Genomic DNA, 25,488 nt, shown 5'->3' on the forward strand with positions numbered 1-25,488 from the left:
CGAACCCGGGTCCTTGGTGTTCTCAACACCGCACTCTCCTGAGTGAGCCACGGGCCGGCCCAAGACACTGAAAAGTTCTAAGGTAGCTGTGGCAAGAGGAGCAGGGTGCTAGAGGGGCAGTGACACCATCAGGAGTTCAGGTGGGTGTAGCAAGGGCCACTGGATGGATCGGTGGGCCACAGAACCACAAGCAGGGAGACTAGTCAGGCTCTTGCCTGGAGATGACAGTGGCCCAGGCAAAGGCGCTGACTGTGGGAGCTGAGAGGCTCTGGATCGGAGATTCACTGGCTGTGATGCCTGATTAGCCTATTGGAGTCAGGAGCAAAGAACAGGGTGGGGTCTGGGGTGACACCCAGGATTTTGGCTTGAACAATTGCATAGATGAGATACAGGAGGAAAAGCGGGATGGAGGGAAGAGAGATTATCCATTTAATTCATAATTCTCTATGTTCAGGGTGTCTTGAGGGACACACAGGAGGACCAGGAGGCAGCAGAATGTGAGTGTTTGCAAAACAGCCAGCACTGGCCAGCGCTTCCCAGAGACCCCTGAGGGCTGGAATCAGCAGTCATCTGGTGGCTCCAGGGAGTACATTCACTGCCCCCACCACCCCCTGCCTGCTAGGGAGAAAGGAACCGACAACCTGTCACCAGGGGCCACCCACTGGGCAAGGTCTGAACCAGCTGTGATCTGGCAATGAATGGAAAACATTCTCGGGGCCGGCCTGTGGCTCACTCTGGAGAGTGCAGTGCTGATAACACCAAGGCCACGGGTTTGGATCCCATATAGGGATGGCCGGTTTGCTCAATGGGTGAGCGTGGTGCTGACAACACCAAGTCAAGGGTTAAGATCCCCTTACCGGTCATCTTTAAAAAAAAAAAAACATTCTAAAGCTGCCACTGTTGGGGCAGGCAAATGAACTCTGCTACCTCAGGAGGGGATCCCAAGTGCTGGTCTCCTCAAAGTCAGACCAAATGCAGGCCCCTCCCCTGGGGAACAGGGAGCAGAGCCAACCATCTGCTTCCCATGACCTGACAGACCCTTTCTTTTCTCTGCCCCAAGTTCTTCCTCCTCACCTCTCCCTTCATCCCCCACTGTTAGGCTGTCTGGCCTTCAGATTCATCAGGGAGCCTTTAAATACACAGAACCCTCCTTCCCTTCTCATTCAGTTAGGTATGGGATGGCACTCAGGAATCTGTAATTTGTTAAGGTCCAGCTGATCCAAATGACCAGTCAGGCTTTAAACCCTACACTGGTGAGTCCTCCACCCTTCTTCCTGGCCTCTTTCCCAGCTCAGCCATTATATTTGGGGAACCACAAGTCTTAAAAAAGGAAAAATGTTTATTTTCAGTGAGACCAAGATGCCAAGGGGGAGCAGGGGCTAAAATTACCCCTCCACCTGAGGGCTTAGGCCTACAGCCTGCTGCCTTGGTTCAGGATTGGAGGAAGGGGAGCCACCAGTGGGGTGGGACAGTCACTTGTACTGAGGAGAGAGCGGGGGTACAAGTGGAGCCGCGCAGACACTCAGTATCTTGTCGATGTCCACCTGGGTTGACTTATCCATCTCAGCCTTGAGGCAGCCACTCACCCCCAAGCTGGGAAAAACCCCAGGCTCCTCTCCAGCCTCGTCTCCTAGGGGATCCAGGGTAAAGGCAGGGGGGACTAACACATTGTGGCAGGTCAAAGCGAGGCCTGAGCCCAGCTCACCTGCCACGAGCAGCAAGGCCTGTAGTTGCTCCACACCTGCCTCCTCAGGAACCAGGGTCAGCTCCAACTCAGGCTGCACCTCAGCCTCAGCCTCTCTGTCCCCTTCCCCTGCCTGGTTCAGCTCAGGGTTGCCATAGTTGATGTACTGGTACAGGGGCCGCAGGCGCTTGGCCTTTCCTGTAGGGACCCATGGCAGGGCAGGGGCTTGAGCACCAGGCTGTGCCATGTCGGGTCTGGCAGGCAGGGGGAGAAGGAAGGCCCAGGGGCGGCATGCCACTCACGCTCCAGCCCCAAGGTCTCTGAGGGTGCAGACACTGTGCTGGCCACAGCTGGGAGCATGGGAGCCCCCAGACTCTTGCGCTTCTTGGCTTTTTTGTGCTGTTTGGCAGATGGCGAGGGCTCACTGTGGCTACCCTCTGGCTCATCCCTCTGCAGCGGCAGCCCTGGTGTCACCTCAGCTTCGGCCCTAGGATGGACATGGTGGCTAGGCCCTGGGCGGCTAGGGGACCAGAGCCAGGAACAAGAGGCCTGAGGAGTCAGCCTCCGGTCCCTGGCTCCCCTGCCCTGAGCCTAGGGAATAGTACTACCTATCCACCACCATGGGGCTAGATTCTTATCCCTTTACTTGTCAGTGAGGCCCCAGGCCCTACAAGACCTTGAGGCTCCATCTCTCTCGGTGCTCCCTATGCCAGGACTCTTGAAGAACAGAAAGGATGGAAAGTGATAGTAGTGGCAGGGGACAGGAATCTGCCTTGCAGGAGTACAGGATTTAGTAATTCTACTGGGGTGAGCCCCACCCCGCTAGCCCTCCATCTCCTTCCTCTGAAAGCCCCCTCACTTGATCAGCTTCCTCTTCGGACTGTGACTGGGCCTCACAATGGAGGCCATAGGCCTGGGGCCTCTCTCTAGTGCTTCCACCTCCGGCTTGTGCCTCTCTTCCCCCAGCTTGAGTCCTTCCTCCTGGAGCTCTGGCTCTGAGGCATGTCCTGGTAGACACTTGTCTTCACCCTGGCTCTGGCAGGCCTCCTGGGCTGGCACCAGGCCCTGGTCTCCCATCACTGGACACTAGAGGTGACACACAGGAAATTAGTCACCATGGCCAAGAAAAGGATATAGGGATCAGTAACTGGATGCCCAACATTAGACACCAAACACGGGATAAAGGGTACCAGCCCGTACCCTCCCCACTTGTAGAGCTTAGCCTGGCAATTGGAGGGTCTGGTCGCTCAGTGTTCGGCCCCCTAGAGCACCGCGGCCAAGTGTTTGAAGGCTACACATACTGACCGTCACCTCAGAACTCTGAGCGCGGCCACCGGGCGCCTCCGTGAGCTGTGCCAGCCCAACGGCCGTCCCTTCCTGGGCCCCTGCCTGCCTCTCGGCCCCTACTGAAGCCATGGCTGAGCGGGGTCAACAGATCCTCGACGGTGGCTTGTGGGGGAAGGGTGACCCGAGGGAGTAGACTGGTGGACCCTGTGCTGACTCAGGAGACTGGTCGGGAGGCGAGGGCCGAGCGGGGAAGGGAGATTGCGCAGCTCCAGCAACCCTCAGCTGGAACTACAAGCCCTAGAAGGCTTTGCGCCAGGGCCATGACTCCTAACCTCCGGGACGGAAGCTATTGTTGCTTGGCAACAGCAACTCCCGTCGGGTTGCAGGAGCTGGCGGCAAAACTTCTCGAGTGAGCCCGTGCCTGGGTATTGCGGGGGAAGGGCCGCGAACCGGTCAGGGAAGTGGGCTAAGGGAGGTCGCGGAAGCGGCGAGCGCAGGCCGGGAACCGGGGCGCGGCGGGGGACCCGGAGGGCCGGGAGTGGAGGGTAGGGTCAGTGTCCGGGTCGAGGTAGGAGGCGCGAGGCTGGGGAAGAGGGTTCGGGCAGGAATGCTCAGCCCAGCGGGCCTCCGTGCACCGTTGCAGCGCGGTGACGGCGGCATGTGCGAGGGCCCGTCCCGCATCTCCGGGCCCATCCCCCCAGACCCTACACTGTGTCCTGACTACTACCGGCGGCCGGCCTCAGGTGAGTTGGGGGTGCTGCGGAGGACTAAGCCTGAGGGTCCGCCCCCACTCCACCACTGAGCCCCACACTCCTCCCCGTCCCGCCCTTCAGCCCAAGGGCGCCTTGAGGGAAACGCGCTGAAGCTGGACCTGCTGACCTCGGACCGGGACCTAGATGCCACTCCTTCTCGTGGCCCCTGCATCAGTTCTGGAGCCCGAGAGATACTGGAACGTGGCTGGCGTGGCGTGGGGGGCGTATTGCTGCAACTCGAAGGGATCTCCCTAGGTCCAGGGGCCTCTCCCAAGAGTAAGTGCTGGGAAGAAGGGGCAGCGAGGCAGACGGAGGCCAAAGGCTGAAATCAACAGCGGCTACTCCTCCTTCCCGGATCTGGGCTCAGACTTTGCCTCTCTGAGTCTCAGTTTCCCCATCCATAAAAGCAGAGGGAAATGCACTACCTCCTGGCAGGAGGCGACTGAATGAGGTAGTCCCCACGAAACCCTAGCTCAAGCTTCATGCATTCATGCATCAGTGTAACGTTGTTTATGGAGTGCCTACTGTGTGCCCGGCCGTACAGGTGCTAGGAAAATGCTTGAAGGCAAGCATAGACCTTCATTGAGTCAAGGTGGGAGACAATGAACAAAGGAAGAGATGAATATAATATACGAGATGATTGATGGTATACTTCACTATAGAAATGTAGAAAATAATCAGATATTTACTATGTAAGGAAGAGAACAAGGTAATGAGGTAGAGTATGTGTAGGGTCTAACTTAGACGGAGAGGTCAGGGAGACCTTCCTGTGGAGGGCAGGGTGTGGGCCTGTGTGTGAACTAGTGTAAGTTTGGTTGCATGGGCCATATGTAGGGCAAAGCAAGGCAGCATCTTTTCCTCAGGGAAGAACCCTAAAGACCATGAGAAGGAGAACCTGAGGCGGATCAGGGAGATCCAGAGGCGCTTCCGAGAGCAGGAGCACGGCCGCCGGGAACAGGGCCAACCCAGGCCCCTGAAGGCTCTGTGGCGCTCACCCAAATATGACAAGGTGCAGTCCCGGGTCAAGGCCCAGTTGCAGGTATCTGCCTCAAGGAGCCAGAAGTATTGTCCATCTTGTTGGCCAACTCTAATCTGAGTTATGGGGAGGGAGGAAAATCATAGGGGATGTAGGTAACAGAGGATTAAGGGACACCTAGCTCTGCTGCAGGGTGGGATTAGGGGCCTTCTCAGAAGTGGTGATGGCTGGGCTGATCCTGGTAGATAAATAGGAATTAGGCAAGGGGAGAGTGGAAGAGAACATTCCAGAGATGGGACCTCACAGGTAGATGTCCCGAGACCAGAGGGAATGTGGACAGTGGGGATGCTACTAGGGACAGTTCACTGTGAGGGAAGAAAAGTACGAGGTTAGGTCAAGAAGTCAGCTGGACCCACATCATAAAGAGCGACATAAGCCACTTTTCAACCTTTATTTCTGAGAACAGTGGGAAGGGCAGGGGCAGTGGTATGGTAGTGGGGTTCTGTCTTGGGTATATAGTGGTACCATTCTTCTATCCATGGACTCAGAAGGAGGAACAGGATTGAGAGAAAAGACAAGGTCACACATGGATATGTTGAGGCAGAAGCATTTGTGGGACTCCCAGGGGGTGAGAATATGTCCAGGAAGCAGATGGATATTCAGGTCTGGATCTCAGGAGTGAGACCCAGAAATTGTTGATGATCAGGTTGAGCACAATGAGACCAAGGAAGTGACCCCCTGGGTTTGGGGGCTTAGAGGCTAGCCAACAGTGACCTTTTGGGGTCTAGAGCCAGGAAGCTTGGCTAGGAAGAAGAGAGTGGTAGCTAGACCAGGACTGAGGTAGGAGAGGTGGTTTGTCATTTTCTTTCGTTTGTCATTTTCTTAAAGAGTGAAAGACTCACACATATTTAAATGTTGATGAGAAGTGCTCCTTTAAGAGAGAGGAGGCCCATAGAGATGGTGACAGAATGGTCCTGAGGAGCAGGAGGGACAGAGGCATGGTTTGTGGCTTGAGACCCTGACTTCAGCCTGACTGATTCTTCTGCTGTGCCCTGCCTTCCAGGAACGTGGTCCTGCCTCTGGGACAGAGCCTGCCCACTTCCTGCGGGCACACTCCCGCTGTGGCCCTGGGCTCCCTCCGCCCCGTGTCCCTAGTCCCCAACTGAACCCACCAGGTCCTAAAGCTAAGGTGAGAGGATGTGTGGGACTGGAAGGTGGTTGGAAAGGGATCCTGGGAGGGAGTGCAGGGGCACAGCACAGTGCTGTCTGCCCCTATCATGCTTGCCATGTCTTGCAGGGGCCAGGCCTAGGTGTGGACTTCATTAGTCACAATGCCCAAGCTGCCAAGAGGGCGCCCCGGCGGCATTCTCGCTCACTGCAGGTCCTGGCACAGGTGCTGGAGCAGCAACGGCAAGCCCAGGAGCACTACAACGCCACACAGAAGGGACATGTGCCCCATTAGTAGGTCTTATTGTTCATCATCCAGGGTGAGGGATATCTGTGGAGGGTGGGAGCAATCGCTGCCCAGGGTCATCAACCTTGAGCCTGTGCATCCACAGCTTGTTGGAGCGCAGGGATCTGTGGCGGCGGGAGGCTGAGGCCCGCCAGCATAGCCAGCCAGATCCTGCCATGCCCCCTGGCCACACTTGCATGCCTGAGGACCAGCGGCTGGAGACACTGAGCAATCTGCTCCAGAGTGAGTACTTGGGTAAGGGAGTCTGGATGGGGAGCCCACTGGGGACCATGCACCCCTGCTCAGCAATCACTGTTCCTGGGCCCCCTATAGGCCAGAGCCAGCTGCTCCGTGAGCTGGTGCTGCTGCCTGCTGGGGCAGACTCACTAAGAGCCCAGGGCCACCGTGCTGAGCTGGACCAGAAGCTGGTGCAGGTAGAAGAGGCCATCAAGATCTTTTCCCGACCCAAAGTCTTCGTGAAGATGGATGCCTGAGCCCCTTTGTGGGGGTAGTGGCAGGGAGGTCCATGCTGAGGATCGCCACATGGCTGCGGCGATCAGGCCGCATCTTTGATTGGAGGTCTAAAGATAGGAGTTGTGAGGTGGGCAGTATCCCCAGAGCATTCTTCCCAGCCACCAGTGGCTGCAGAAAGGCCATCCCAGCCTTTTAACTCCTTTATCAAAATTAAACCTATTGTACACAGTGGAGTTTGTTTTCATAAGAGGTTTTCTTACCCTAGAAATGCCAAGCCCGGTGACCCTCCTGCTGCTTGACTGCAGAAAGCTCTCCTGCTGCCCTTATTATTCCTGTTTTGTTCAGGGCACAAGGCAAGCTGTGAGATCAGGGAGAAGGCTGGGGCTGGGACACAGAAGGACCATGACTGCATCTGTAGAAAACCTTTAATGTTCCCCAGGCTGAGAGGGCCCTGCGAGGAAGCAGAAACCGCCACTGGGAAGTCCTTGCTGTCCCTGGAGTGGTAAGGGGCTGCATCCTTGCCTGTCAGAGGCTGAAGCCACTACCATCTCCTCGGATGCTACTCCCCCAGCCAGAGCTGGCCTGCTCCTGGTTATCCAGGGAGGGCAGAGAGGTGCGGGCAGCAGAAAGTAGGCAGCTGGGGTGTGGGTCCCAGCATGGAGGCCCCTGGGACAACCCATTAGAACAGGAAGGCTGGCGGTTCTCAATGACCAGGTCACTGCTGTCTTCGTCACTATCAGGCTCAGCAGTCCCAGGCCCTGCAGAGGGAGGCCCTGTCAGATGCCCAGACACCCCACGCACCACATTATTGCGCTGGTTGGCGGGCTTGACAGTGACGATGAGGTTATGGCTGTTGGCAACCATCATGTCTGTCACTTGGTCCAAAGTCTTCCCAGCCACCTCGATGCCATTGACCTCAAGGATCTCATCACTGACCGCCAGCAGCCCTGTACTCTCAGCCAGGCCTCCACGCACCAGGCGGGAAATGAAAATGCCTGGAACCCTCTCCAGGCCCTGGGGAGCCACGCGCACACTCATGCCATCTCGGATGTAGAAGCCCAGGGGGCGGTCTGAACCGTGCTTGTGCAGCCGGACCCGTCGGTGGGTCTCAGGCAGTAGGTCCACATCTATGACTGAGGACACCTGGCGGAAGTCTTGGGGCAGGCTGATGAACAGGGGTGGCCGGGTGCGCAGGGGTGCCACTGGCCGCAGCAGGAGCCCTTTCTTGCGCCGTTGCAGAGAGTTGGAGGCAAAAGCCAGGCCGCTGGAGTCAGCTTCTGCTGCAGGAGAGGGGGGGTGGTGCTGAGATCAGAGACCCTGCTCTCCCACTTGGGCCCTTTACAGGGGGCACTGTAACTATTTCCTACCATTTAGAGGTCAGGAGAAGGTCAGGGACTGCAGAGGGTGAAGCCTGGACGCCCTGGGCATGGACTAACCCTTGTAGACCTGCCCCATCACCTTACCCCACAGAGGCTGCCCACTGTACCCCATCCTCCTCACCCCGCTTCTGCACCAGTAGGCGCAGTGGCGGGGGCCCGCTGGTCAGGGCCCGGTGCAGGCTATCGTCGTTGGTGAGGGGCAGCAGGTCGCCGTGAGCATCCGTATAGCCAAGCAGCACGTCCAGGCCTGGGATCTGGTGCATCGCACGCAGCAACCGCGAGAACTCCTGGAAGCCGCTCACCGAAGCGCGGGGCAGTGCGAAACGTCGGAACTCAGCGTCAAACTGGAGACCGGGGGTGGGGGAAGAAAAAAGGTCAGGGCAGAGCCTGCGCCCCTTTCTCACCACAGGTCCGAGGCTGGTAGGTATAGGAAAGAAAGGGCTGCCGCAAAAGCTACAGCCTTAAGCCCAGACCTCAGCTCCAGTGCAAGGGACGCTGTCCAAGGTCTTTTCCCCGCCCTCCAGGTACCCAGGGCACAGAGGGACTCTGGAAGCTAGCAGTAGAAGGAAGGAAGATGGATAGGGGAAGGCGAGCAGAAAAGCAGAATGGGAAGCGGAAGATGGAGGAGAGAAAGAGATGATGGGGACCAAGGAGCCGGGAAGGGGAGAAAGAGGGAATTGGGAGTGCCTAGGGCCGAGGCCGGGGCCGGAGGAGCCCTTACTTTGCTTTTCACCTCGACGATGCTATCGGGACTGCGCGCCGGAGTCCTCTGCTGCCTGGCCATGGCGGGGCTGGGCGGGCCGGGGACGGTGCCCCAAGCGGCCCGCCGAAGCTCAGGTGCACAGTCTGGCCGGCACGCCCGCGCCTCCCCGCCCCTGGCGGTAGCACTCGCCCCGCCCTACCATCCGGACCATGACGTCAAGGGGGCGGCGATGGAGAGTGGAACGCGGAGTCCATGTTTCCTAGGAAACGGAGGTGTGGGTGAAGAGTCGTCCTCTGTTTTTACGTCATTACGCTAGGTCCGCGCGTCCCGGGAGCCGAGGGAGGGAGCCTCGGCCAATCCGAGGGGAGAGTGAGGGAAGTGACATTTATCGAGGGCTGTGTACTTGTTATTTCCACTGGACTTACAAGGCTGCGCATTTTGTAGATAAAGAAACTGAGTCATAATAAAATTTGCTGAACCCCTCGGGGGTCACACGGGGCTGAAGTGGCATCGCGCCAACCTGCTCGGACCACCCTCACAAGAGCCTCCGGCCCCGGATTCCTCTCTATCCGGGTCAGCCCTTGGTTCTTTCCTTTCCGGTATTATAGGAGTCTTTACCAACGGTCGAACGCCGGGCCGCTGCTCGGAGAAATGCCCCGATAAGAGTAAACGGGCCGCTATCCAGCTGACCGAGCAAGAGTCTGTATACAAGTTTCCGCACAGGACACCCTCGTGCGCACGCGCGGGCGCGCACGTGGGCGGGGCCTCGGCCTCAGGTTCCGCCCAACTGTCACGCGCTTCCTCTTCCGACCAGAGGCGGGGCGGCGGCGTCCGCGGGAAATCCAGGCCAGCAGTGTTCGACTAGGTACAGCGCGGGAATGGCAGGCCCGGGGAGCCTGGTCCTGCGGCCCTGGATTCGAGAGCTGATTCTGGGGTCAGATGCTCTCTCAAGTCCACGGGCCGGGCAGCTGCTCGAGGTGAGCCCCCTCACAGGGCCTGGAGACCGGGGCGGGGGCCCAGCGCGGTGGGATTGATGCCGGTTGCCGTCGTCAGGTACTTCAGGAGGCCAAGGCCCCGGGCCCATCCCACGCCCCTGACGCACCTGATGTCGGGGCCATGCTGCTTGTGTCCGACGGGACCTACAGTATCCGATGCTTCGTGACGCGGGAAGCCCTGGACACCTCGGCCTGGTGAGAGAAGTGCCAGGGGGCTCGAGAGGCCGGAGTCCAGCCAGAGAGCCCGAGGTGGGCGGGCCCTGGAGAGGAGGGGGCAAGGCTTGTGTTCTGGCGGGGCTGGGCAGTGAAAGTCGCGCTCGCTTTAGGGAGGAGAAGGAATTCGGCTTCCGCGGGGCAGAGGGTCGGTTGCTGCTGCTGCAGGACTGCGGGGTCAACATCCATGTCGCCGAGGGTGGCGCGGTGAGTGGTGAGGCTGGCTTGGGAGGATTACTGGACCTGGCTCTTCGTGACAACTCCTGAGACCCGCCCCTGAACTCTTCCAGCCCGCAGAATTCTATCTCCAGGTGGACCGCTTCAGCCTGCTGCCCAGTGAGCAGTCCCGCGTCCGGGTGCCTGGTTGGTAAGTTATGCCTCCACTGTCCAACAACTTTCCCCACCCAGGCCTGGCTGGCATTGGTTTAGGCCTTCTGGGTGGGAAGGTTTGGGCCCCCAGTAACATTACCTACCACCCTCCTCTTTTTCCCAGCAACCAGGACTCGGAAGTGCAGAAAAAGCTCTATGACTACCTTGAGTGAGTCTGGGATTGGGTTCTGGGGCCCAGTGTGGTCTGGTCAGGGGATGGCAAATCTGGGTAGACAGGCCTCAGGATTGTCTACAATCCTAATCCTGAGGCCTGTCCACTCTTTCCTGTAGGGAGCACCTTTCAGAGTCCACCTCCCCCAATGCAGGTACTTGTAGGGGGTGACCCTAACTCCCTGTGGAGTGATCTCTCAGGCCTTAAGCCCTCATCCCTCCTACCCTACCATCCCTTCTCTTTGAGCCTCAATCTATCCTCTGGTGGCCTGCCCCCAGGCCTATCACTGTCCCAGCTTCTGGATGAGGTGAAGGAGGACCAGGAACATCAGGGGGCGCTAGTGCACCTGGCTGAGAGCTGCCTGATGCTGACAGGCCCTTGCACAACACCCCCTCTCACCCGCTGGGCTGCCTCACGCTGCAGGGCCACGGTCAGTTTGGGGCTTCCCTTGGAGGTGTCAGGGTGAGAAGTTGAGCAAGGGCCAGACTGAGAGTTCACATCCCACAGGGAGAAGCTGGATATACTGTCCCCAGCATAATGCTGCACATCTCTAAGAATGACCAGCAAATTCTGAGCTCTCTGGGCCGAGGTCAGAGGGCACAGAGTAAGGGGGACTGGAGAGGTTAAGGTGGAAATCCCTGGGGCCCAGGGCCCAGAGTGCCGATAAACCTCCCCTGAACCTCCAGGCCCTGAGCTGCCTGCACCAGACCCGGCTCTACAGGATATCTCTCTGACCCTGATCTCCTCTCCTTCTTCCTCACCCAGTTCCTCAGGTAAGATGGTGCTCAGGCCATAAGCACTCACTGCTGTCTCTCAATAGTGTGGATCCTGAGCTGCACGGGATGCTGTGTAAAAGGGTGAATAGTAGGTGGGGGCTGAACACAATCCCTGCAGGCCCTCCTGAGCTCACAGACCATTCAGCTGGTCTAAGCTGAGAGGGCTGTGCGCACATTGAATCCCTTCCTCCCCAGGAACCCCTGCCTTATCCAGCCATATGCCATCAGAGGAAAGCGGTGCCAGCATCAGCCTTCTGCCTTCTCTGTCCTTGGCTGCTCCAGACCCAGTGCAGAGGGGAAGCTCCCAGACCCTACCAGCCATCTGTTCAGCCCCTGGCCCCCTGCCCCTCAGCTCTTCACACCCCAGCCATTCATCCAACTCCTCACTTCCAAGCTGCAGCCCCAGTCTCTTGCCACTTGGCCATGTCCCCAATCCACACCAGGCCCATATGACCAGCACCCACAAACCTAGTCTGGTGTTCAAAGAGCTAGGGTTGCCTACCAAGAACCTGCAGCCTTCTCCAAGGACTAGAGCCACCAAGGGAGCTCAGGAGTCCTGCCCTGTCTGGGTGAGCATAGCCCCTCTACAAACTGGAAGGCAGAATGGGGACATCCTTGAGTATGGCTGGGAGACGGGTTGGGGTAGCCTTGGATGAGATTAGCAGTCCTTGTTGGACCCTCCCAGACACCACACTCCTTTCAGGATACCCCAAAGAGACATCGTGATGGTTCCACCTTCCAATATGAGTACAAGCCACCCTGCACCTCGCTCTGTGCCCAGGTCCAAGCTACCAGGTGAGTGCTTGGGGCTGCCCCCACTCTGCTGGTCACCAGTCCTGAGCTACATTGACCTGCAGCATGGTTTCTTCCCAGGCTCCCTCCCCAGCTCGTGGCCTGGGCCTTGCACTTTCTGATGGAGTCACAGCCGGAGTCTGAATTAACTCAGGTGTGAGGGGTCATGTGGGCACATTGGAGGATATATGTACACAGGCCCAAGCCCGGGGATGGACAAACAGTGCTCCATACTCTAATTTCTTTGAGTTTTTTAATAAAATAATCTCATGCAGCAGGAGAAGAGAGGATCAGGGGTTGGGGCCGCCGCCTCTTTGGTCTGTGGCTGGGGAGGGTGGGCTCTGCTCAGGGTTGGAGGGATCTGTGGGCTGTGGGGGCAGAGGCTCGGTCCCAAGGCCAGATCCTGTGAGGGGAAAGAGGGAGAGAAGGGTCAGGGTGGTCTGGGCTGAGCAGTCCTGCCATCCTCCCAGCTGGCCCCAGCCCCCTCTTACCTAGGCTTGGAGACAGGGGTGCCTCAAGCTTCGGCCTACGCTTGAGGACAGGAGAGCGCTGCAGCCGCAGGGGCCGTTCTACAGAACATAGAAAGGCTTAGGGAGGGTTGCTAAGGGCTTGCTGACTGTCCATCCCCAACCCCCTCCCCCACCTCCAGTGTACCCAAACAAGTGTGCACATATACTGTTGCCTTCAGAACTTCTCCCATCCCCTGCATCCTCCCACCCCTGGCAGAGGTTACTCTTCAGGAGGTGGAGCCAGGGCTTGTTATCAAACTCTTGAACCTGGCCTTCTGGCTCCCTGATTTTCTGAGCCCTCATACCACTGGTGGCCCTCTCCAAGGACCAGAGCCACCACCAAGGGAGCCAGGAGCCCACTCTCCCCCATCTCTTGCACTCAGGCACCCATGGAAGTGTCTCCCCTCACCAGCAGGGGTCTGGAGCTGGTCCTCATGCACAGACACTGCTCGTCGCCCTGCCGATAGAGGCCGCGGCCTCAGCTGGCCATCTGGGGGAGGCCAGGGTATCAGGGTATGGTCTGAACAGCTGCCCCCACTCCAGCCCTTGCCTCCCACCTTCAGGATCCCTAGAGGAGCTGAGTTCCCAGCAGGGATTCCTCCAGTCCCCAGCCCAAGAGCGGGGTGGGGGAAGGGTGCCTACCTACCTTCATTCCTAGGGCCCAAGCAAGGGTCCTCAGGGAGGCCCAGGCTGTCTGGGGAGGGGCTGGCTCTTGGGCTGGGGCAAGGGGTGGGGGGCCCTGGACCATCCTGTTGGCCCCAACCACGGCCCCTGAGCTCTGCATTCAGCTGCTGCCCCAGTGTCTTCCAGGTGGTGGACTCAGGCCCATGGCTCCCTGGGCCAGGTCTGCACGAGGGGTCTGCAGGGAGAAGGGTGTCAGCCAAGACCTGGGCCAGGCCTTGGAGATGGGTCTAAGCAATGGTCTGACCCCCTCCTGCCTGTCCCAGCACCCACCCCACCCCACCCCCACAACACACACAGTGGCCCTCACTCACCGGCAGACACAGAGTGGGTGCGGGACTTGATTGAGATGGGAGGGGTCTCCGTGGAACTGTCCATAATGTCACCTGCAAGGTGGGGCTGGGGGCTCAGGCACCAGACTTTGGAGGTGAAAGAAAAACCTGGCCTCTCTCCCTCCTCCCCCAGGAGAGCAAGTGCCTTGGGTACACTATCTCTATGGACACCCCCTGACCCCCAAATATACTGCCCTACCCAGGGTCCCACTTACCATCCGAGCCAGCTTTCTTGATCTCGCCATCTTTGCTCTGTGGGAAACAGGGCAGTCAAACTCCAGCCCTGTCCCCTGTCATCCTAGCCTTGTCCTATTGTTCATTCTTGTTCTTATAACCCAGCCACAGAATGCCCATCATGGGTTGGGCAAGAACATGACAAACCCAGTGCTTACCCTTGAGCTCACAGTCTGGGAAAGTGGACACTTGGCACACAGCAACATGCATATGCATGCACATTCATAGACACTTAAAACTTAGATAACGTGATTTCTTAATTCTGTGATGCACTTTCGACACTTTAATATTTTTAAATTCAGGCCAAGTCTCACTTCATATAAGTTTTTCCTGAAAAGCTATTAAATGGATGGGACATAGGGCTGTGGTCCTTTTTGGGGGGGGTGGGCAGCTGGCTGGTACGAGGATGGGAACGCTTGACCTTGGTGTCATCAAGGCTTTGATTCTTATTAGGGACTGTGATCAGAGAGTGATATTAGCAAGTTGGCCATGGAAGGGAGTCAGGGAAGGTCCACAGGGAACTGCAGGGATGGCAGAGGGGAAACCTGGTATAACCCCTGATGGGAGACAAAGAAGGCAGAGAGAAGACCCAGACCAAGGAATGTGTGTGGAGGCTCTGAGATGCACCCAAGGGAGGAGGGCAGTGAGGTCTAAGGTGACCAGGGCCAAGACCCCACAGGGCCTTGAAGAAGGGCTAGGAGTCTGGACAATATCTTGAGAGGAGGCCCCTGGAGGACTTGTTTCAAGTACAGGTGACAAGTTCAAGTTTGTTAGATCTGCAGAGAAAAGACTTTCCCAGTTCCAAGAAAGAGGTATCAGTGGTCTGGGCCAGGGCAGAAGCCAGGAGGGAAGAAAGGTTGAATCTGATGCCTATTGAGGGGAGTGAGTGAAACTATAATGATTAGACTTATCTATGTGTCATGAGTCTCCTCCCTCCTGGTCACACATCATCCACAGACTGCCACATGCCACTTGCCCCCTCAATTCACATTCGTGTCACACACACAAACACACACACAACTCACTTGCTTCCTCTTGCCTTCAGCACCCCCACTGCCTCGGCTTACACCAATCCTCTGCAACATCACTTGTACCCGCTGTTCAAAGGATGGGGCAAGCTCTGTGTCTCCCCGCTCCAGGGGTCGCCGCTAAGGATAGAGATGCCCAAGTTGGGAAAGAGCCCACTGCACTCAGTTCCAGAAGAGCCCTCACCCTGCTGTCACCAGGCCTCACCTTATCGGGTCTGGCACCCGGTGTGGCCTCTTCCTCCTCCTCAGCAGGTAGCAGTATCATGGAGTAGGCCTTGCTGTCCCGTGTGTAGCGAGGCCGACTCCTGCGGGCAGGGTCAGGGCTGCTGGTGTCCCCCTCAGCCCCACCAGGCTCCTCACCACGACCTGGACGGGCTGGTGGCCGCAGCAGATCCCCAAGTGTGGTTTTTCGGGTGCGGGGAGCTGCCCCAGGGCTGGTCTCTAGATCAGGCCGTGGACCCCGCGTTGAACGAGGCTTCTTGAAGGCAAAGAGGGTACCCAGCTTCTTTCTCAATGTACGGGGCACAGGAGTGGCACCCCCTTCGGTGGCCGGGTCCTCCTCGGGGGCCCAGCTGTGGGGACAACCAGCAGTGAGTGAGAAAGCTCATGGGACATCCCACCCTCTCCCTCCCCCTGCAACTGCCCCTCACTCACAGGCGATCCTGCTGGATCAACCTTTTGGAGAAGAATTCCTCCACGCCCTCATCCACGCGGGCACTGAGCCCATTCCCTTCCTGCGGCAGGGCTGGGGGCACCTGGGGGACACCATGGGATCAGGAGTCAGGGCTGAGTGCAACTGTGGTTCTCCCCACTTCCCCTGCCCAGCAGCTTGGTCTGGGTAACTCCAGAACCCCAGAACTGGGGTGACCCTAAGGGACTGCCAATACAAGCCCTCCCACTTGCTGGACAGAGATGCTGGATATCATGCACTCCCTCACCCACTCCTGGCCCAGGGCACACACACCCAGCGCACACCTGTTCTTGTCCCACGGAATATCCTACACGCCAAGCCAGCCGGTCACTAGCAGGCTACTACCCCCTCCCCTCAGGTCACACTTTCTCACTTGCCACCCCCTCTGCTTCAAACAGTTCCCTGCAGAACACCCCCACCCCCACCTCGCCCGGCCTGCTGCCGGCTCAGCGGTGCCAGCTGCTGCGTCAGACCCTCTGGGGGGCCTCAAACCAGCTCCTCCCCCGCTTCCGCCAGTGCCCACTGTCACCGCCGACACCCAGCCTACATACACATCTCCCCACACATGCACCCGCTGGACTGCAGCAGACGCAGGATTGTCCCCGCGGCCCTGCTGCCCAGCATCTTTCAGTGACTCTGGGAGAGGGAGGGCAAGACAGACATCCTCTCTCGCACATCCACCGATGCAGCGGGCCACCCTGAGGCAGAGACCTACGCCCAGGCGCACCCTGAACGAAACCCGCACGGGCATGGCCTGGGGTGGGGGGTGGCCAGGAGGAAGCCAGGACGCTACTGCGGCCGCACGACCAGGTGGCATACGGCCCCCACAACCCGCCTTCCTGCCCACCATCACCAGTGAGGAGCGACTGGGCCACCCACGACCCCCGATTACACGAGTTCTGGAGTGGGGAAGGGTGCTCACCTGGGGGCCCCCGGGCGGCGGGCGGTGGTGGTGCTGGCGGCGCGGCCGCGGCCGGGCCCGGGTCGGATGGCGCAGGGGCTGCCCGGCGGGTGGCAGGGCCATGCGAGGCAGTGGGCCGGCCAGGGGACCCGGGGCGGCGGGACTCGGGGAGCCGCGAGCGGAAGGCCCCGCCTGCGGCTCCGCATCTTCCCCCGGAGCCGCCAGCTCTGGCTCCGGCTCCGGCTCCTCAGCAGCACCTGAGGGGAGAGCACCAGAAGAGCACCGAGCGCCGAACCCGGGGAGGTAGCAGCGGAGGCGCTAGGGCGGCGGGGGAGCCGCCCAGGGCGCGGGGAGGGGCCGGGCTACACCACCCGCCCCTCCCCCGCCGCCGCTGTCCGTGGTGCTGAGCGCGGCCGCGAGCGCGCGCGGCCCCGCACCGCCGCCAAGCATGCGCGTCCTGGGGGTAGGGAAAGGAGTAGGGGAAGGCGAGTGGAGATTGTCCTGGCTCTGGTCAGCTCAGGTCCCGTTCCGTACTGGCCATAGCAGAGCCCAGCTTCACAGGTTGCACGGGGGTCCTGGCCTGGCCCAGTCAGGAGTTAGGGCGTAAAGTACAGGGACAGAGCTGAATGAGTGTGTCCGGGTGCCAGGACCCCAGGTCTAATGGGGCTTCAGCCCACCTGGGTAAACTCCCTTCCCCCAAGGCCCTGACTTACTGTGATTGGAGGGAATCAGGTGAAAGTGGCTGAGCTCAGGCCATTTCTGTGCAGAACTGTCATTCTGGTGGGGAGGGCACAAATTTAACCTGGGGTGGGGGAGTATAACCCCAGAAGAGCTGCCTCTCACTTTCCACATTCCAGAGCAAGATGGGAGGATTTGGAATTCTCTTGGACCACTTACCTTCTCCTCTTTCTCTTTCTCCTCCTCCTCCTCTTTTTTCTCTTCCTCAGGGAAGAAAAGACCTTCCAATTCCCCGGGCTCAAGGGGGCTGGGCTCACCTCCATCCAATGCCGGTAGGGCAGGGGGCATTGCCGCTGTTGCCTGCTGAGCCAGACTCTCCACCTTCAATACCAGACAGCCCAAAGATGGGCAGGTAGGGCCTCAGCCATGATGCTAAAGGAACCCTAAAGTAGCCTTGGGCTACATGACCCTAGAAGGCATTACAGATCCCCTGCAAGGCAGATGGCCAGGTCACTGTGTGTGTGTGTGCGTTTGTGCATGTCCAAGTGTGTGCAGAGCTTCCCCTCACCAGCCGATCCTGGGCTGCACTCAGATCAGCCAGAGCCTGAGCCACAATGCTCTCTGCCAAGGTCCCTGTGACTGATAGCCGTATATCCCTGAGGACAGGAGAGGGCAGGAGTTAGTGTGTTGGCTCTGCCTAGCCCTGCCCAGCCCAGCCCCATCCAGCCTACCTGAGCCTAGTGAAGACATCATGCAGCAACTGTTCTGGGAGCAACTCTGGGAGGCCCCTTGAGCCCACCAGGACCCCTTCTAGCTGCTCCCTCCAGCCAGGTCCCTGCAGCATCCCTGGGCAGAGGCTCCTTGTTGTGTCAAGTGTGGCCTGTGTGAAGTCCTGGGCAAAGGTCAGAGCATGATGAGGCATGGCTAGGGTGCAGGCCGCTTGGCTTGAGGCTCAACAGAATATTGACCCAGGGGATAGTCAAGCCTATAGGATGTGGGTCAAGCCTGTATTTGGAGGTGGGGCTGGGGCAGGAATACCATCTCACCTGGATGTCCTGGCGGCAGACCTCGCCCACCTGTCCCAGGAGGCCCTCTAGCTTCTGCTGCAGCTGCCAGTGATGGCTTGGGGAACTCCCAGCCTCATTTAGAATGGGGAGAATCTGAAGGCCAAGGAAGAAAAGGAGTTGCAAGTTGACACCTGACTAAGAGGGGAAGGATCCTCATAGCAGGAGAGGGAATGCTCACGCTGAGAAAGAAGTTGGCGTTCTGGATGGCATCCTCGGCCTGGTGCACAGCGGCTTCACCCTGGGGCCCAGCCCCACAGCCCAGCAGCTCCACATGCTCCTGTACTGACTGACACAGTTCATTCACTTCCTGGAGGGAATCAGGGATCAGTCCCAACTTAGTCCTCTCTCAGTCTCTCAGAGCCTGCCTGCCTCCCTCCCAGAGTCTCCAAAAGGGTGGGTGAGGTCTCAAAGCTGGCACCATCAGGCCAGCCACATAGTAACCCTATCTGTTCAAGGAGAGAGAGCAGTATCTTTTCCTTTGGTTCATTTTAGGGACTTTATATACACGTTCATCCCTTGGTATCCATGAGGAATTGGTTCCAGGACCTCCTGCAGATACCAAAATCTTCAGATGCTCAGGTCCCTGATATAAAATGGCATAGTATTTGCATATAACCTATGCACATCCTCCTGTATACTTTAAATCATCCCTAGATTACTTATAATACCTAATACAAGGTAAATGCTGTGTGAATAGTTGTTATACTGTGTTGCTTAGGGAATAATGACAAGAAAAAATCTGTACATGGTCAGTACAGATGCGATTTTTTTCTGAATATTTTCCACCCGAAGTTGGTTGAATCTACAGATGCCCAAGGATATGAAGGGCTGACTACTTCCTAAGTGCCCAGAATAGGAAGGAAAGGGGCTGTTAGTCATGTCTGTTTTAGAAGCTCATTCTGTCCACCGTCCACATAGAAGGTAAACTGGGGGGAGGTGAGAAATGGGAGTGAGGAGCCATGGAGGAAGGACCAGGGGACAGCAGCTATTTGGGATGGGGGTGAGAAGTGGCATGAGAGTTGGTTCAGAGGCACGACAAGGAGATCCGTGAGGGCTCCAACGTGACTAGGAGAGATCTCCTCTATTTGTGGTTGTGGGCACCAATAAGATTGGGCTCGAGGATAGAGAACAGGCAGAGACGATGAGATCACTTGAAGATGTGTAGAGCATGAAGCCCTACAGGATGTCTGGATCAAGATGTCTGGGCTCTGGAGCTTAAAAGAGAAGTGGGATGTGGGAATGGAGAGGTGGAGTATCTTGAAAAGATAGGGTAGTGGAGTGAGATGAAGCAGAGAAGGGGCTGTTGGCTTTGGCCACACAGGGATCAGTGGAGAGGAGAGGAGAGCCCTGTGAATGGGAGGCCAGAGATGGGGCTACAATCGGGGAAATTGAGGAAGGATTTTTAAACACCTCCCATCTTTGACAGGAGAGCCTGCTTACATGCTTAAAGTAAACTGGACAGGAAGGTTATTTGGGGAGCTATTTCAGGAGCCGGTGGCTATCTCCAGACCAAAGAGAGGGACTTGTCTGGGACAGCAGAACTCAGGCACCCTGGCCCCAGGAAAATCTCCCAAGTGCCACAGCTCTCCCTCCCCCTACCTACCGTGGTACTCGAGGTTGGGGGAGGGGACACTGACCTGATCCGAGGGGTCTGAGACCAGACCCAGAGGCTGAAGTCGGGACGCGCGGTCAGAAGAGGCGGGGTCTGCGCGATTGTTCCTCAAGAGACAAGCTTGGATCTGGGGCAAGGGATATTGAGAAATGGCGTGAGGCGGAGCCACGGTGCATAGAAAGGCAGGGGAGGAGAGAGAACTCCCACCTGATGGACTGCACGTGCTGTCAATTCTGGGCGGCTCCGCTGAGCCTGTGCCACGTCGTTCAGTGGCACAGGCATGGCCTTTAGGCTGTGGTTCTGCTCCAGAGCCTGCGCCACGTCCAGCAGTCCCAGAGCAGATGTGTGGTTCCGGTCCCAGACCACAGACCTGGACCGGGCCGGGCTTCAGTCGGGGGCGGAGCTCTGCAAGGCCCTGCTCACCCCGCTAGCCTTCTCCATTCCCCTCGCCCACCAGCCTGCTCCATTTGCTCCACCTCATTCGGCCCCGCCCCTTAGCCTGGTACTCTCCTCTCCACCACGCCCCTCCCGTAGCCCCGCCCCTGACCACGCCCACCGGAGCCGCGTGTTGACCCGCAGCGCCTTGGCCAGCATCTTGGCGCCCGCGTCCCCCATGGCGTTGCCGCTGATATCCAGCGCTGTCAGGTTAGGATTGGTGCCCAGGGCCCGGAGCAGGACGCTGGCGCCCAGCTTCAGCCGCGACTCGGCCACGGACAGAGACTGCAGAGGCTGGAGTTAAGAGAAAGCCACTGATGGTTGGAGCCAGGGGTCAGCAAAGAGGGCAGGTCACAGGGTCTGAGGTCTGAGGGAGCAAGAGTTGGAATGGTCAAGGGGGTCTATTGCTTGAGGAGCCTGCAAGGTCTGGTGAACTCACACAGTCGTCGTCCTGCATGAGCTGAACAATCCGGTGCAGGACGTCGTCCAGGGTCTCCCTGTGGGCAGGGGCTGTGGTTGGGGGAGACCGGGGTAGTGGGATGCTGTTGGGGAGGACCAGGACTGGGGTGGGGGCTCACTTGCACCGGACGTTGAAGTTCCTTCCAAGCGTCACATGTCTCAGGGACCGGCTCCTCCCAATGGCCAGGACCAGAGTCACCATGTCTGAGCCGAAGCCTGGGGGTGACTCGAGTCACGCAGGGGTAGGGTGGAGGTTGGGAATGGGGTGGAGGATGGGAGGATGGGTTCCGGGTGGTCTCACCGTTATCTGCCAGATCCAGGGAGCTCAGGGCGCCCACGTCACACACTAAATCTTGTATCACCTGGGCGCCTGCCGAGCGCAGCTGGAGGTGGAAGGTGGGGCGCGCTCAGGCCACGGGTGCAGGGGGCAGGCGGCCAACAGCCCGGCTCTGCCGCCTCCCAGCCCCACTCCCAATGTGTGGGCCCACCGCGCCGCTCCCATCTCGGGGCTGGGCACTCACCTCACAAGCACTGAGGTCCAGATGCAGGTCGTGGATGTGCGTGTTGAGCGCCAGACCATCTAAAAGGGCCCTGAGAGGGGGTGTCACAGGTGGGAGCTGGGAAAGGGGGCCTCAGGGTGCAAACGAATACCAAGAAGGCAGGGCCAGGACGCAGGGTGGATTTTGGGTGCAATCGGAGTGGGTTGAGGCGCTGGAGGCCTGGCCAGAGTGGTGGCCGCACACGCGGGGGCGTGGCCGTGGGCAGCGACACTGACCTGAGCGCGTCAGGCGGCAGCTTGCAGCCCGCCAGGCCCAGGTGCCGCAGCATCCCCGCGCGGCTGAGGAAGAGCTGCAGCGCAGCCGGCGTGGCCCGGGACTTCCTGCTGGGTGGGGTGAGGACGGGAGAAGTGGGCTTAGGCACAAAGGGAGGCGGCTCCCGACAGCCTCCCCCGCCCGACAGAACCCCCTTACGTGCGGGAGAAGACATTCCTTGAGGCGTCCAGGTGGGTTAGGCTAGCGCAGCAGCCGCTGGACAGCGCTGCGAAGAGCTGCAGGACGAGGGTGTCGGCTACACCCGCGGAGGACCTCCGAGCCCTCCCCGCCCCCACCCTACCCTCCAGTCTACCCTGCTCAGGTTACCGAGCCCTGCGGCCATCCGCCCACCCCCACTGATCACCCCCTCACAGTGTCCAGAGCAGTGTCAGTGTCTGCGAGGTTCAGGAAGGACAGAACATTAGGCCGGCTCAGGAAACCATAGAGGCCCTGCGAAAGGGTGTTGGAGGGAGTCAGGGGTGCTACCTGGAGGCTTCCCACATCCCACTGCCTGAGACAACTCCAATCCCCAACCTGAGGACAACCACTCACCCCACTGTCCTCGGAGGCCCCCAGAGCCCCGGGGTTCCCAGAAAGGTCCAGGTGGGTCAGGGCAGAATTGAAAGCAGCATTGGTGGCCAATGCCCGGCCCAGAGCCCTCATTCCTGGTGGTGGTGGAGACGATGGCTCAGCAATCAGGCAGATCTACCCCCTATCCCTGCCCCTTCCCCACCTACCTCGCGGAGTCAACCCTGTCTGCGCGAGGCTGAGTCTCCTCAGGGCTCCTGGACGATGCTCTAGGTGTCTGCTGAGCGCAGCCACACCTAGGGGATGGGGGCAGCTGGGTGAGCCTAACCTCCAGTCACCAGCCCTGGGTTCCCTGGGCTCAGCCATACCTCTGTCATCCAGCAGGTTCCCTGCCAGGCTGAGCTCCCGCAGCCCAGAGCTCGAGTGTCCTGCTAGTGCCTGGGCCAGTCGCCGGACAAAGTCTCTGGGGACCAGACCACAGGTATGAGAGTCCGACCCTAGATTCCCAGCCCACACCAGGCCACTAGCTTCCAAGTCCCCAGACTCTCTGCCCCACATCCTACCCTGTCCTTCTCACCCCTTGAGGCCACAGGTCTCCAGCACCAGCTCCTCCAGGTAGGACGACTGGCTCATCATGTGCAGAATCTGTTCTGAAACCTCAAGGCTCTGAGAAGCAGAGGGCTGAGGCTCAGCAGCTGCTCTGGGGGCCCATACCCTTGGCCTCTCTGGCCCTGCCCCCTCACCAGCTTCATGTCCACACAGGAAAGGCACCGGAACCACAGGTTGTAGGACAGAGCAGCTACGCTCAAGGCCAGGTCCCTGGTGGGGGGAAGGGGAAGGGGCAGAGCTCAGGGCCCTCCAGCCAGATCCCAGGCCCCAGCATCCCCTCCATGGAAAGACTGAGGCCCAGGAATACAGGTCGTGGAATCTTCCTCCCCTCCCATTCCTGGTGGGCCACGCACCGACTGCCAAGGTGGCTGAAGTCTCCCAGGCTGAAATGGCGGCAGCCCTGTCGATGGTAGATGGTGTCCACATCCTGGATGGGAAGAAAGTATCTACAACTTGCTTGGGTCCACAAAGAGTAAGGAGGGGTGCACCACAGATGGGAGACCAGCTGTCTCCAGAGCCCCCCGGAGAGGGCTCTATTCTCACCCACTGAATCTCCTCTCGGAAAGGGAAGCCATTGTAGTCACACAGAGCCTCGTATGTCTCCAAGAAGCCACCTGAGGTGGTGCCAGGTGTATGACAGAGGGAAGAGAAAGACAAAAGCTCAGAGATAGAGGAAGAACAGATCCAGGCTGGGCGGTGGTTGTAATCCAAGTGACTGTTCAGTGTGGGAGCCCCCAACTCCAGGGGCCTGGGGCTGCAGGGTGGGAGTGGGCTGCAAGGTCTGTGTGGCTCTGCCTTGGCCCTCACCACAGGGGCTGCTGGATGCGGTGGACTTTGAGGGGCTGCTTCTCTCCAGCCGAGCCAACATTGAGGGGGGCGTGGGCTTCCGGAATAGCTTCCTGGGGTGAAGGAGAAGGGGACAAAGGACTGCTAGCCCCTGGGCTGTGAAGCAGCTAATTCGTGCCCATCCGGAGCACCCCCAGCTGCCCTCTTCCCCTGCCAGACCCTTGCAGTTGCCAGGCCTCACCCAAGGGTCGAGCGAGGGAAGACCTTCCTTATGGCTGCAGCCACATGCTGGGCCAGCTGCTCCAAGGCAGCCACACCAGGAAACTCCAGGACCAGTTTGGGCAGGGACTCCAGCTCAAAGGTGACCTGGGGAGGGCAGGCTGCTGAGCCTCGGCTCCATGTGTGGGGGCATTGAGGATGGAATGAAGACAGGCTGCTAGCCCAGGTGGGGTACTAGATGTCTCACCTGAGGCGGTGTTTCCTGCAGTGCCATGGCCTGGACTTCCAGGTAGCTGAACGTGCAGTCCACCTAGGGAACACCTGGATCAGCTGGGACTAAGCCCGAACCGTACCCTCATAGGAGCCCAGTCCTTTGTGCAACCAGGAGCCCAGGGCCACACCCGCCCGAATCCACTCCTGTCTGCTGCTGGGAGCCCAGGGCTGCTGGAAAGTCAGAGCCCACAAGGACAAGACAGATAACTGTAGATAAAGCCTCTTGCCAAGGCAGCTGCTGAGGGCAAGGGGGGTGGTGGCCAGGCCCTGGGTCTCACCCTCAGGGGCAGGCAGGTGTGGAGCAGGTAGGCTCTCCATCGTAGCAGCGCCTGGGAGAGGGGGAACAAAAACTGGTATTCCAGGCAGGCAACAGGCTCTGCTGGCCCTGGCCACTCTCCCAGGCTCTGCTGCCTGCCCCACCATACCAGGATATGACTTCGCTCAGCACCCTCCCGGGGTAGCCAGGTTTTCAACAGCAGCTCCGCCTCCTTGGGCCACAGGAACCTGGTGATCTCGCCTGTGGAAGGGCAGCCTGCTGGATAACTGGTCCTCCCACGGAGGCCACTGTGCCCACGGTCTGTAGCAGGCTGGGGGCCTGGGGCTCATCTACGGGTCAGCAAGGCAGGAGTGGAGTGGATCTGGGGAAGCCAGCCCTACGGAGGACCAGGGGGAGCCTCTGGCCAGACCCCGGGGGCGCTAGGTGGTCTCTGGTTTGGGGGCCGCGCTGCTTCCTCTGAGCCAAGTAGGCAGGAAGGGCAGCGCTTACCTCGCAGCTCACAGGATATACCGTCGGGGGTCTGGGCCATGGGGCCGCGCCGGCTGGGCGGCCCAAGGAGCTCCGGCGGGAAGCAAAAGCGGGCGGGCGCGCACACAGGAAGCCAAAGCCTGGGGCCCGGGCCGCACTGCAGCCACCTGCTCCTCCTGCAGCGGAAGGTACGCGCCGCTTCCTGCCAGGCCGCCCCCGGCCCGGCCCCTCCCCGCGCCGGAGAGCCGCTCGGGTACAGGGTTGTGGGAGGGGGGCCGAGTCACAGCGGCCCGCCCGCCCCGCCGGGCTGGAGCCTCTCCGTCAGGGTAGACACGGGGGTGGAAAGTGGAGTGGCCGGGAGGGTCGTGCGTGTCGTTTGCCTCCTGTGGTTCCTCGCCCTCTACTTCCACCCCACCCCGCAGTCCCTGCCGTGAACAGCAGGGGGCGCTGCCCTCCCGGGGATCACTGCGGCCCACCCTGCCTCGTCCCCTCCAAAGCCCAGGCTGGGGAGGTGGACCAGGAGCCCGGCAGAAGGGGAGTCTGTCCAGCACCGAGCGCCCGATCTCTCCCAACACCCAGGGTCCTGCGCTGTTGCTCCTAACCTGGATCGGTGACCCCGTCGAGAATCCACGAACTTTTGAAAGGGCGGAAAAAGCACCAGATGGGCTCAGAGGCCCTTCTCTGCGGCAGAGGGTCCTCGGCTTTCATCAGATTTAGGCTGGGTTAGGACTGGAAGGTGGGGGTGTACCAGGGGCCCTCAGGGGCAGCCTCAGGCTAAGGTAAGGCCCGAACCCCAAAGAACTCAGGGAAGGCTGGAGTGACTCCTGAGCAATGGCTGGTACACAGGGGTCCTCCTGAGTTTCT

General features: G+C 59.4%; 5 protein-coding genes across 10 annotated transcripts; 2 read left to right on the top strand and 3 right to left on the bottom strand.

Annotated features, from left to right (window-relative positions):
• Nucleotides 1-1,472: 1,472 nt before the first annotated feature.
• C10H16orf86 (chromosome 10 C16orf86 homolog) lies at nucleotides 1,473-3,111 on the bottom strand. Of its 2 annotated transcripts, XM_063113256.1 has the most exons (4): nucleotides 2,996-3,111; nucleotides 2,544-2,770; nucleotides 1,987-2,204; nucleotides 1,473-1,882 (listed from the first exon to the last, which is right to left on the bottom strand). In XM_063113256.1, exons 1-4 carry the CDS (start codon nucleotides 3,098-3,100, stop codon nucleotides 1,473-1,475), a joined length of 960 nt encoding a protein of 319 aa, XP_062969326.1. In that variant the 5' UTR covers nucleotides 3,101-3,111. The 2 variants fall into 2 exon arrangements, 1 of the variants encoding a protein (XP_062969326.1); XR_010024708.1 differs by lacking the exons at nucleotides 1,473-1,882; nucleotides 1,987-2,204 and having other exon boundaries at nucleotides 2,713-2,770; nucleotides 2,990-3,062.
• Nucleotides 3,112-3,224: 113 nt separating this feature from the next.
• On the top strand, nucleotides 3,225-6,859 carry ENKD1 (enkurin domain containing 1). Of its 4 annotated transcripts, none has more exons than XM_063110544.1 (8): nucleotides 3,225-3,380; nucleotides 3,615-3,714; nucleotides 3,805-3,999; nucleotides 4,587-4,762; nucleotides 5,763-5,888; nucleotides 5,997-6,160; nucleotides 6,259-6,395; nucleotides 6,486-6,859. In XM_063110544.1, the coding sequence occupies exons 2-8, from the start codon at nucleotides 3,630-3,632 to the stop codon at nucleotides 6,644-6,646; spliced, it is 1,044 nt and encodes a 347-aa protein (XP_062966614.1). In that variant the 5' UTR covers nucleotides 3,225-3,380; nucleotides 3,615-3,629; the 3' UTR covers nucleotides 6,647-6,859. The 4 variants fall into 4 exon arrangements, with proteins under 4 accessions (XP_062966614.1, XP_062966613.1, XP_062966611.1 ...); XM_063110543.1 differs by having other exon boundaries at nucleotides 3,332-3,396; XM_063110541.1 differs by lacking the exon at nucleotides 3,225-3,380 and having other exon boundaries at nucleotides 3,487-3,714.
• Nucleotides 6,860-7,151: 292 nt separating this feature from the next.
• Nucleotides 7,152-8,868, bottom strand: PARD6A (par-6 family cell polarity regulator alpha). Of its 2 annotated transcripts, none has more exons than XM_063112652.1 (3): nucleotides 8,727-8,868; nucleotides 8,127-8,349; nucleotides 7,152-7,903 (listed from the first exon to the last, which is right to left on the bottom strand). In XM_063112652.1, exons 1-3 carry the CDS (start codon nucleotides 8,787-8,789, stop codon nucleotides 7,152-7,154), a joined length of 1,038 nt encoding a protein of 345 aa, XP_062968722.1. In that variant the 5' UTR covers nucleotides 8,790-8,868. The 2 variants fall into 2 exon arrangements, with proteins under 2 accessions (XP_062968722.1, XP_062968721.1); XM_063112651.1 differs by having other exon boundaries at nucleotides 7,152-7,906.
• A 643-nt stretch (nucleotides 8,869-9,511) lies between these two features.
• ACD (ACD shelterin complex subunit and telomerase recruitment factor) lies at nucleotides 9,512-12,296 on the top strand. The gene is made up of 12 exons (XM_063110746.1): nucleotides 9,512-9,685; nucleotides 9,762-9,898; nucleotides 10,030-10,123; nucleotides 10,207-10,283; nucleotides 10,410-10,454; nucleotides 10,577-10,611; nucleotides 10,736-10,887; nucleotides 10,965-11,046; nucleotides 11,144-11,230; nucleotides 11,429-11,802; nucleotides 11,937-12,028; nucleotides 12,107-12,296. Exons 1-12 carry the CDS (start codon nucleotides 9,587-9,589, stop codon nucleotides 12,183-12,185), a joined length of 1,353 nt encoding a protein of 450 aa, XP_062966816.1. The 5' UTR covers nucleotides 9,512-9,586; the 3' UTR covers nucleotides 12,186-12,296.
• Nucleotide 12,297: 1 nt separating this feature from the next.
• On the bottom strand, nucleotides 12,298-24,685 carry CARMIL2 (capping protein regulator and myosin 1 linker 2). The gene is made up of 38 exons (XM_063110745.1): nucleotides 24,646-24,685; nucleotides 24,305-24,396; nucleotides 24,158-24,208; nucleotides 23,854-23,916; nucleotides 23,629-23,753; nucleotides 23,409-23,500; nucleotides 23,145-23,215; nucleotides 22,955-23,028; nucleotides 22,736-22,811; nucleotides 22,570-22,658; nucleotides 22,361-22,455; nucleotides 22,202-22,288; nucleotides 22,017-22,129; nucleotides 21,837-21,914; nucleotides 21,624-21,700; nucleotides 21,428-21,532; nucleotides 21,174-21,243; nucleotides 20,954-21,035; nucleotides 20,772-20,868; nucleotides 20,633-20,690; nucleotides 20,315-20,487; nucleotides 19,966-20,128; nucleotides 19,784-19,885; nucleotides 18,325-18,453; nucleotides 18,126-18,239; nucleotides 17,811-17,971; nucleotides 17,648-17,735; nucleotides 17,299-17,460; nucleotides 17,115-17,178; nucleotides 16,423-16,658; nucleotides 15,464-15,564; nucleotides 15,015-15,381; nucleotides 14,807-14,929; nucleotides 13,763-13,799; nucleotides 13,530-13,601; nucleotides 13,181-13,393; nucleotides 12,517-12,594; nucleotides 12,298-12,428 (listed from the first exon to the last, which is right to left on the bottom strand). The coding sequence occupies exons 1-38, from the start codon at nucleotides 24,683-24,685 to the stop codon at nucleotides 12,316-12,318; spliced, it is 4,131 nt and encodes a 1,376-aa protein (XP_062966815.1). The 3' UTR covers nucleotides 12,298-12,315.
• Nucleotides 24,686-25,488: the final 803 nt, after the last annotated feature.

The sequence above is a fragment of the Cynocephalus volans genome, chromosome 10 (genome assembly GCF_027409185.1).
Source record: "Cynocephalus volans isolate mCynVol1 chromosome 10, mCynVol1.pri, whole genome shotgun sequence".
In the NCBI taxonomy this organism is placed as follows: domain Eukaryota; kingdom Metazoa; phylum Chordata; class Mammalia; order Dermoptera; family Cynocephalidae; genus Cynocephalus; species Cynocephalus volans.